The sequence below is a fragment of the Lampetra fluviatilis genome, chromosome 1 (genome assembly GCF_964198595.1).
Source record: "Lampetra fluviatilis chromosome 1, kcLamFluv1.1, whole genome shotgun sequence".
Taxonomy (NCBI): Eukaryota; Metazoa; Chordata; class Hyperoartia; order Petromyzontiformes; family Petromyzontidae; genus Lampetra; species Lampetra fluviatilis.
The window spans coordinates 22,757,752-22,769,131 of NC_136275.1; the positions used below are offsets into that span (position 1 = coordinate 22,757,752).

Genomic DNA, 11,380 nt, shown 5'->3' on the forward strand with positions numbered 1-11,380 from the left:
TGAATTTAATTCGCAATCGCACCACCGTTATGCGTGCATTCTTTTTTGAAAATCACTTTTGTCAAGCCAACTGCTCGATGAGAAATTCCCAATGACGTAGGGGTCGTGGGATTATTTTGATCATGCTTCACCACGCTGGTCAGGGTGGTTTAGTGAAGGCAAGAATAACATTTTGTGGGAGCATATAATATACTACACGGTGCAACGAGGGATTTCGATGCACCACCCTCTGCTGTCTACTGCAGCAGCCTCCAATCAGCTGACTTGCCTCTCCAGGCTCAAAGCCGCCGAGCTTCTGAGATTTGACGAGATCGTGGTGTATTCTAGCAAGTTAGCCAGGGGCGTGTTGATTAATTTTGGTGCAATGTTATGACATCTAATTTACATATACAGTACTGCATTGCTTGTCTTTGTGCTGTACGCCTTTTGGCGTCAGTCTGGTCTAACACCGTTTTAAGACTAGGCTCAAAAGAAAGCTGTCTCTGGTGTGGACCAACCAGTTTAAAAGACAACGCATATATTATCAGAGTATGTTTTTTGTTTGTATTCTGAACACAAGTATAGTGGTTAATGCAGACATGATTCCTTGTAAAAGGTTTCAGTTTGGTGTTTTAACATCCTAACACCTGTTTTGTTTCCAGAAAAAAGGGGAAAACTTATTGTCATATACTATATTGTCACGATTATGGTATTATGAATGTACACAGTTGCTTTTAAATTGCACGTCAAATGTTTGCACCTGGGTATTAACCTTCCATGCACATTACTGCCTTATTATTACTATACCATACATACAATTGTTGTAATCTTTTCTTAATTTTGGCCACTGTTGTTTATACCTGACTTGTACTTTCAGTTTAATTATTTACTTAATAATTTGTTCTGTTTTGATGTGAAGCTTGGATGTTATACCCTTTATTGTTACACAAGCAATCGTCCTTTTAGTAATTTTTAAATGTATTATTGGTCGTTCTTATTGCTGAGGTCTCCCTCGAAACGTAACTTTAGTCTCAATGGCCTCTCAGATGGTTATGAATAAATGATTTCATGAATATATGCGGTATTTATTAATATATGAGCATTACTATTCTTCTTGGTTCTTTCGGTAAAGTCACGTAGAAGGGAAAAAATAGAAAAAATAAAACATTATAAAATACAATTCTCACGACGTTTCGGCCACAACGCAAGCAGCCGTCCTCAGGTGAAGAACGGGTCTGTCGGAAAGACAGCGTCTGAATGGGGATGGCTGCTTGCGTTGTGGCTGAAACGTCGTGAGAATTGTATTTTATGTTTATTTTCATTATTTTATTATTTCCCTTCTACGTGACTACCGAAAGAACCAAGAAGATGAATCTCTGCAGTCACGAAAGCTTTAAATCGAGTATTACTATTGTCTTACTGCAGCATTGCCAAATGTGTCTTCACTCTTACAAGTAATGCGTGATTGATACCGCTTATAATAGTGTAGGAACCTGCAAATTGTATTTCAGCGGTGAATACTCGCCGGGCAACCACACCAACCATCACTTCACTTCTGCCTTTGTGGAAGACTTTCAGACCCCACCGCTCTCATATTGAATCTCGTGCAATAGCCCCGAGACTTGACCCCATGATCCCGTACCTCGCCCAGCCAGTTAGAGCGGGACAGGCGGCAACTGGCCAAAAGGTTGCTGCTGCTGCTGCTGCTGCCTGAGTGCTGACTGGGGAAAGTGAATGGACATGAATGGATAGCGGTAGAACCAAATTAATTATGCGTGTGTGTTATCTTAAATACGAAATATCGTTTCTATGACTACCACACTGAAACTTTACTCTCACGTTATAAACAAACATACATGTGTAATTACACATTGCAGCATATTCAACAACATAATCGTCATTCATGGGAACTAATTGGTGATAAAAAAAATGTTTGCCTTGGGTGTCCATCCACGCTGAACCAACTGTCTTACGTTGCGATTGAGGCTGCAGGGCTTGTTAAAAAGAGCAAAATATCGAACTCTCAGTCGCTTTCCTCAGCAGCAAGAACCTAAACATCTACACCGTTAGTTGAAAGCATTGACAAATGTGTATTTTGCCTCCTCCGTATGCGCCTCAGAATTTCAGCCGAATTCTGGCTTCATCAGCAATGACACACGTTTTCCATTTTCTTAACTCCCACCCGTATCGGAGCTCTCAATGCCCACGCACATCAGCCTTAGCCTACATCCTGTACACAGACACGTACACAATCACTAAAAAGGTGACCCCACCCCCTCACACCCTGCCCCTTGCATCCTCAACACTGACTTGCAGACGCAGGGGACAATCTGGCGATACCGCACCCATCCACCGACCCACCCACCCCGTCCCAATGATGATCGACTATATAAACCGCTTGTGCCACAGGACAGGAGTAGTGCAGGCGAGTGGCTGACAGCGAATAACCTGTCTGAATCCAGGACTTGGCAAGAGTGAGCCCCAGACGAGGTAAGCCGTCGCTGGTGCTACTAAATGCATTGATGTCTGTGCGCATAATTTGCCTTGCTGAGTTAGTTTAATGCAATTCCTCATTTTCTAAATTGGACTGAAATATTTATCCTAAAGTTCTTTCCTGCCCTACTCGAACAGAGCCTGCATTTGAAAAGTTTCTCTTATTTCATTTGATACACCTTGGTTATTTCTTCGTATAACATAATAAAAGTTTACATAGCGAGCAATTGTGGTTTACCCTATTGCTCACTTGAGCAGCGAGATATATATTTCCACTTAGGCTCAGTTTTTAACCTCCATCGCTGTAAGATTCCGATTGCATTACTTTCGCTGTGTGCACTGGGGTCGCGTGTATATGAGATGCTTTTCATTAAACTAAGCTGTGCTATGAATATAATCACGCAGAATATAAATATCCTTGATATGCCTTTTACCTTGTGTAAAGATTGTATGACTTCACACCGCACACACACAGACAAATTTTTCAGTTACGTCAATTGCAAATGAACAATGTATTATAATCTGTGATGCACAACCACTTACACACATTTACAATTATATATATACTGTAATTTTGCCAGGATAAATATACAACAATATTATGTAAAAGTAGATTACATTTACGCACATTCGTCGGAATGCCTATTCTGAAAGGTCGAACACATTTTAACCTTGATGTTCACCGCTCACGCGTATTGTGTTAAGACGTGGTAACAGCATATCCACTCAGTTATTTAAGATGAATGCATATTAATTAGCCACTAGGGTGTGAAACAGTCTGTTTTCCCTCCGTAAACAAGCACTTTCATTATAGCATTCATGATAGAATATCACTTGTGCAGATAGGAATATTTAACTTTTTGCACAATATGCACGTTAACAATGTTGGCATTATGGATATATATAGTGGGGCATTTATATTGTAATTAGAGACTGCAAAGCCATTTAAAACTACCTATTTTGTTTAAGCGAGAGCATCCAAAACCAAATTTCCCAATAGACAATTTTATTTTAGTCTTGGATTTGACGGATATATTTCCACAAAAAAGTAAAAACATTAATGGCACTGACCTGAACCATCATCCATTTGGGGTTAATAAAATATGTACCAATTTGTGGTAAGACAGTCAGGTATCGCAACAAACACACCTCCTTCCAGCAGTTGTTACTTCGTGTAAAGAATCACTTTCTTATTTATGAATAATAAAGATTACTAAAGGTCTCTAAAATATTGAAACACCACACACGATATTTAAAAAAATATATTGTGATTAAAAATTAAATGTGGTCAAAATGAAATGTAATTATCCAATTTATATTCTGTAAGCGTTCAGATGGAGATACCTTTGTAGCTTATGTAATGGACTGTATATAAGTCAAATACTGTCCCATGTGAGTACATGTGCTTTAAATCAAAATGTCAGGAAGCTTTATTTGTAATACACCACATTGACACCTATATCGCTCAGAACACAAAACATGTCCTCAAACTTTTATGTTTTTACAATTTATCCACTGTATGTACAGTTATTGGAGGTATTATTAAATATGTATATATTAAGCCAATAAATTATTACTACCCCTGAACCAAAGTATATCAAATTAAAAATTAACCCTGGAAGACCATATTTGACGGATCCTAACTATCGAGTTTATCTGGGCAGAAAGTAGTTAACGCTTTACCCTGAACATTACGGATTCTGCATTCTTCCGGTTATCTGATTACAGCCTTAAAAAACAATATCCACCAACGCAGTGGCTTAATTTACTGAAAACAATTGAGACAAGTGCTGCGAGGTTCGAGCTGTTTAACGGATTCAATCATGGATGGCAATGTTACATGTCAGGGTAACTTCTCAGGCTTGCATTGCTTGGCCCTGCTAAGCTTAAAATTGTGCATTTATAATGTTGTTGGTCATTCCTGTCCATCGTAATCTTCATTTTCGAGGCTATTCCTCGGTATTTAATGCAAGCTACTTAGCCTTTTTAGGTAGCTCACTATTTCAGCTATAATGGATGCATTTGTGTTTAGACCAATTTAGGATGTCTTGAATATTTTGCATCCTGTAGTTACAGCATGCACGCATGCAAACGTGTACACATATTAAATATATCATGGGACCTCCTTTACCAATGCCAAATTATGAGAATAGGTTTTCCCCTTTTGTGTGGACCAATCAGTTTAAAAGACAATGAATATATTATAAGAGTATGTTTTTTGTTTGCATCCTGACCACAAGTATTGTGGTTAATGTAGACATGATTCCTCGTAAAAGGTTTCAGTTTTGTGTTTTAACATCTTAACACCTGTTTTGTTGCCAGAACAAAGGGGAAAACCTATTCTCACATATTAACGATAACGAGCTTTATTTATAACCAGGTAAGCACTTACTCAGACTAATAGTTGCTTTTTAAGCGAGACCGTAGGTTAAAACAAATATAGCACAAAGGAAACACAAGTGCAATGCAACATTATAACAATGCGGTACACAAATGTATGTATGTTGAACTTCTTTCACACCGTGCTAAGCAGAGGTAATGAAACTATTCACAATACACTTAACAAATGATTTTATTTTACTTTCTACGTGACTTTACCGAAAAAACCTAAGAAGAGAATAACCTTCTGTTTCGGACATTAATTCATTAATACAAAATAAAGTTAGGCAACATACAATGATTAAACTACCCTAATCTTCAGATCTACATGTCACCCCTAAAAAAAGTATAGCTGCATAAATTTTTTTTTTTACGTTCGGTAATATTAATATTTTTGTATAACTGGTAATTAAAGAGAGAAGTGGATGCGTTTTTTCACCAGGGTTGGGGGCGGCGGGGGGGAGCTGGGTGGTCCGCAGAAATGTTGCATCGGCTCAACGGTCCCGGGGCCAAAACAACGGTTGAGAAACGTTGCTCTCGACCAGGGGTCGGCAGCCAAAATAACAAGAAGAACAATTTTTCGTTCGAATTCGGCACGAAAAAAAAAATCTATATTTAAAGAGCCGCAATGTACATGGTGAATACGAGGTGGTGGTCTTTAATAAATTACGTCATGAAAATAGCCGCATGTGGCTCTGGAGCCGCAGGTTGTTGAACCCTGGTCTAGACTCACCACGGCTTCAGTTTGCATTGCTATTTTCACCAATACAGTTGTATTGGTGCTTATAATTTGATTGAGAGACGCAACAACTTCAGTCTTGAGCCCTATCAGTCCACAGATATGGCCACAATGAACAGCCAAGGCTTACACGTGAAATAAAATCGACGTTGGCAGAGGTATTGCACAGTGTTTGTGTAGTGTAGTACAAGTCGGAGATGAGGTAGTTGCAGGAAGCACCTTCTTTATTGTAACACTCTTTAGGTTCACACACCGGCTCACCTCCTTCCTTCGCGTTGGCATATGGCCCAGCCAAGACATAACCCTAACTGCGTTACACCGACGGCATCGACCGAGACAGCCAACAACTGTTTGGCCACGCAATTATCGAGTGAAGGTGGCAGTGACGAAGGCGGCGTAGACGACAGCGACGGCGAGACGAGTCCACTCCCAGAACCGGCAGCCCCGAGCTCTCGCTCGCCGCTGCTTTTATCCTACTCGGCACGGCCTGGCTCCGCCCTGGCCACGCCTCCCTTCTCGAACCCGCTAGCGGGTTCCAGGGGCTTCCCAAAGAGGTCTTCTGTGACCCTTGCCCCAGTTCCTCCGCCCTGCCGACACACCCGTGTATATGCTCGACGGCGTGTGCGCTAACTGTCCACCACAGTTGCCGCTGCCGGACAGCAGTCGGCGCTATGTCACTACACTTGCATTGTTTGTCATTGGATTAACACAATTTGTGATGCAGCAAGTTTTTTCATGTAACGTGGATAAGTATAATTATTATTACGGTTAACATTTATACAAAATAGAGGTGGAGTGGTGACGCAGTGATTATCACACTGCGAGATGAATCTTGTGACCTGAGTTCAATTCCTGGCCACGGCTATCATCAGTGGTGAGCGGTATCTAAAAAAATATTGACAATCAAGCTAAAGCGCCTTGTGCAGGAAAATCAGCTAAACTGTTACAGTATTTAGATTAATGTGGTATTTATTATGTTACTTCACTGAAGCAACAACTTTTGACTTTCAGATTGGCACTTTTTTCTATAAGCTATACCTGGCCACCTTAAATATAATGTGCATTTCTGTGCATACCTTGATGTTAAATACACGTATTTCATATACAACACAGTAATTCATCAAAATGAACACTTTATTAAATGCTCGTCTACCAAACTTAAGAAGACCAGTCAGTCAAAAAACATTCTTCCTTTCCTCTCAATGATGGACAAAATCAATATTAGTATTGATGACATTTTTAGTTTAATAGACTTAATTTAAACCTGCAGTCTGGTTATTACACAACATGTACCTCAATACCATAAGTGCTCCATAGCAATGCGATGTTGATACAGACACCGTGAATACAACCAATGTAATTTCCAAGTCGTTAATTTCGTCTGCAGCCTCAGCAGCTGCATTGTATTTACTGGCAATCCTAGACATTTGCAGTAGGGATGGAATAACTTCATGCTGTAGATGAATGGTGCTGAATGCTTTAAAAAAATGTTACCCTTCATACGTAGTTTTGTGACATCATGTCCCAGGGATAATTCTATAACACGGCATGGTCCACTGCTCGCAACACAAGTTTGAAATGGGAATTTCCTCATATCTTGATGTTGAAAGCACAATTGGAAAATATTTGAGCAAATAAAACAAACAAGTCATGCAGCCATACTATATTGAAAGTGATTTATTGTTCAAATGAGCATTGAGGTAGCACTCATCTCATATTTAAAGGGCTGAGCCAGTGGTGAATATTCACAAATTGGGTACCACGGTGGCGAGATGTTTACCTCGCCTGGTATAAAGGACGTCGTGGGTTCGATCCTGACCATGACACCTGTATATTTGGAGCTTCATTTTTTGTCCGGGTCCTCCGGTTTTCCCCTCCACATTTAGAAACGTGCGTTTAAAATTATTTGACTGCTATAAATTTCCACATGATGATAAACAACTTCGTTGAGCTATCATTTGTGGCCAGGTGCCTTCTGAAAAAGAGCTATATCCCTCAGTGGACCTGGAAAAATAAAAATAACAGTAAAAGTAATCTTTCCACAGTACAACCACTGTCGAGTTCCCCACAGAGTGGTACTGATTGTATCGAGACCGAAATATGATATGATCTCGCAGCCATTGGATTGTGAGCCGCATGCAGGCTCACAATCCAGAGCAATATGCCAATAAAGGTATCTCATCAGCCTATCCTCTTTACTTTTTGGTTCTTTCGGTAAAGTCACGTAGGTATAAAATAATCAATAGATGTGCCTGAGATGAAAAAAGTCGGTGAATCTGTTGGCTAGCTTTACTTAGGACAAAACGATTAACTTGTTATTTGCCGCCAATAAAAAAACTCAAGGTTGTATGTCACCATCATTATCCGTTCAATAGCGTATATAAAAAATAAACATCTAGCAATGGCCTTCAATAAAAAATGTATTCACTATGAGTCACAAAGACCACAATACTTATAATGACCTTTCCAAACATTATTATTGAGTGCTAGACAAACCTTATCCATTTTTCGTGCCATCTTATTTATTTTAGTGTCATATGTGTCGTCGTCCCCTTTTATTTCCCATCACCATTACACGTATCAGACTTCTCTGCCTCTGCAATGTAGGGCAGCTCAAATGTTTTAATGGAAACGGTGATTGTGCGCACGACCCAGGAATGGATTGCTTTGGGGACTCAACGTTATAACAAGAACAAGCTGTCTGACCATGCAATGTGCCAGCAATATTTTATACATTTATGTTTGAAAATAAATTAGATTATACATGAGTCACTGTATGTTGTGGTCACTATAGTGCAGGGGTTGGCAACGAAAATAACAAGAAGAGCCATTTTTCGAATTCGGTAAAATAGAAAAACCTTCACTATTTCAAGATGCGCAACGCATGTGGATACAAGATGGTGGTCCTTATTAAAGTAGCCTTTTGTCCGTCCAAGGACGGGTGTATTGCAGTAAATCTGAAACTTTCAAGCGAAAAGCAGACCACGACGTGATATTCATTGCATGAATGCGTGTGCAATTTGTAAGGGCGCTGGTGACACAGACTTATTTAATTTTAAGGTTATAATCCCTTGTTGATCATCACGTCCTTTTTACTTTGATGTCTCAATAGCGTTACGGAGATTGCGTGACGTGAGGGTTCTGCGTTTCTAGTGAGGGTTTTAAGTTGACGCAGAGGAGGGGGAGGAGGCGCCTCGACCCCCCATGTGGAGTGACGTCAGCCGCTAATTATATTGAATGGGTGGGGGGTGTCCATTTGGAGGACGTCATCTTATAATGATTATTAATGAGGGAGGCTGTTCAATGTGTAGTGACGTCACCTGCTCATGACTATTAATGAGGGGGCTGTCGATGTGGAGTGACGCCACAACCATTAAGGACAGACATTCCTGGGTGATTATAGTAGGTATAACGTCACAAAGCAGTCCTTAAAGAGCCACAACGCAGCTCCGGAGACACAGGTTGCCGGCCCCTGCTATGGTGCAAATCTCTTAAACCCACCTCCAAGTCTTTGGACCACAAGCACGTGGCACCACCCTGTCAGCTGTGCCCAGGATATAAACTCACAGTATGATCATGAGCCTGCCTGATCTATCACAATCATGTATGTATGTTGAACTTATTTCGCACCGTACGTAGCCAACCATGCTAATCGGTTAGCGAAACGTGCTAACCATGTGATGTGCGGGGTGGTCTTGATATCTTGTGACCCTACTTAATTGACCCAAAAAAAATGTCTTTGCATATACATTACTGTTTTAAATAAACCTTATAAATATATTGCGTTGCAGATAATTCAATTGGAGTCACAAGAAATCTGAACTAGCCTGTGCTGTATAGAATTGCGTACGGGGCACACCCCATCACCGATCACTAACACCTACCTACTCGACCACCACCACCATCCCCAGCCATGCGCAACTCTCTCTACCTGGGCTGGCTGCTGCTGGCCGCCCTGAGCATCTCTGGCTGCCTGGCGCTGCCCATGATCCGCTCGGGGGCTCCGAGGGAGCGCGAGAGGCTCCACGCGGAGCTGGCGAGAGACGAGGTGCCCGGTGCGCTCGGGCACCTGGCGGACGAGACGGAGGAGGCTGGGGAGCGCCACTTCCTGCCGTTGCGACGATCGCTGAGCCTGGCTGCCCAGGATCCTCTGCAGGAGTCTGACAACTCCCCGCAGTTCCGTCTGCTGCGTGACCGCATGCGTGCCTACCTGCAGCAAGGTGATCTTGCTCATCATCATCACCACCATCATCTATAGTACCTGTAGGACTTCTTTCGCACGGTACATATCCAACCGTGCTAATCGGAGGTGCAGGGGAAGGACAACATAATAAACACATTTATTTTCATTTTGTATTCACTTTTTTTTCTACGTTACTTTACGGAAAGAACCAAAGAATATAATAAACACAAAAAAACTGTTCTAAAGACATTAGTTTTAAATTTAGTATAGTGGTGTAGTGTATAATGTATTGTAGTGTAGTGTGTAGTAGTGTAGTGTATACCTGCAGCAAGGTGTCATCAATATCATTACCAACTTGTAACAAGGTTATTGTCTTCATCATCATTATCTACCCGCAGCAAGACATCATCATTTTCCTCCGGCAAGGATGCTGATGTGAGCAGAATCCTTATCAAATTGTGGCGTTATCATTCTCATAAATGTTATGTATCGAGGTAATTATGTTTGTCATTATTGAAATTCACTTGTTCACTGTGATGTAACAAAGAGAACATTGAATCCAGTGTCACGAAACAGTACATGCACGTAATTAATACTCTATCTCGGTTACTGCAGCAACAAGGAACCAAATAACACATTCCTGCGGAGGGAGCTGGTAGGAACGTTGGGTTGCTCGGTCAATGGCCAGGGTCAACAGCGGCGTGGTGTATTCCGCAAATATGGCCGACTGTGAGGGCGGGGACAAGCCGGCTTGAGTCGGTTAAACGTTGAGTTTTATAAGGGCACCACGGGGTGACCAGCCCCTTCCCACCCAGCCCCACCCTTCCCACCCCCCATCCAGCCCCACCCTCCCCACCCAGCCCCTCCCCACCCTCCCCTCTCCACCCAGCCCTACCCCTCCCATTTTTGGATGCACGACGGACGGACGGACAATAATCCCCTGTGGGCTGGTGGAACCAGGTGGTTCCTACCAGTATAATGCGGAGCTTTTACCCCACTCATGAGATATATCGCAAATACACGAGTTGCACTTTTAAATTGTTTAAATTATCTCCGAATGTACACGCGCACCAACCAGCTTATTTTTTTTGCCATGTGTTTTGCTTTACAGGGGCGGCTCAGCTGGTGCCAGTGAGGGTTCCTCCCCGCGACGTGGGTCACAGGCTCACAGACCGGGATTACATCGGCTGGATGGACTTTGGCAAGCGCAGTGCTATGGATCAAGAATATTACTCTTGAGATATGCAGCTCTAAATGGCTCAAAACCTATATTAAATACGTGGACAGATTCCAGGGCTGTAATTCAAACTATTATATATGAAACATAATGATACTAACTAATAATCATTATTAGTAATCATTATTATAAATTAAACACATTTGGTATTTGCACCGTTCTGAGCACAGGTGGTCCATCACGAAGGTAGTACATTTTACGGATGGGTGTAGTCTGCAAGTAGGGGGCGATGTTGCAATGTGTAATCGCAATTGAATAATTGGTGGGTAATTTACCTAATTTGGATCATGACGCCAGCGCAAAAGGGCCTACTCATTTTGAAATACGTCAGGGGATTTTTTTAACATCCACTAGAAACAGACGACAGGTA

The 11,380-nt window shown here is 41.6% G+C and overlaps 1 protein-coding gene across 1 annotated transcript; it reads left to right on the forward strand.

Moving 5' to 3' along the window:
* Window positions 1–2,403: 2,403 nt before the first annotated feature.
* Window positions 2,404–11,080, forward strand: CCK (cholecystokinin). The gene is made up of 3 exons (XM_078865169.1): window positions 2,404–2,469; window positions 9,502–9,810; window positions 10,885–11,080. Exons 2-3 carry the CDS (start codon window positions 9,504–9,506, stop codon window positions 11,010–11,012), a joined length of 435 nt encoding a protein of 144 aa, XP_078721295.1. The 5' UTR covers window positions 2,404–2,469; window positions 9,502–9,503; the 3' UTR covers window positions 11,013–11,080.
* Window positions 11,081–11,380: the final 300 nt, after the last annotated feature.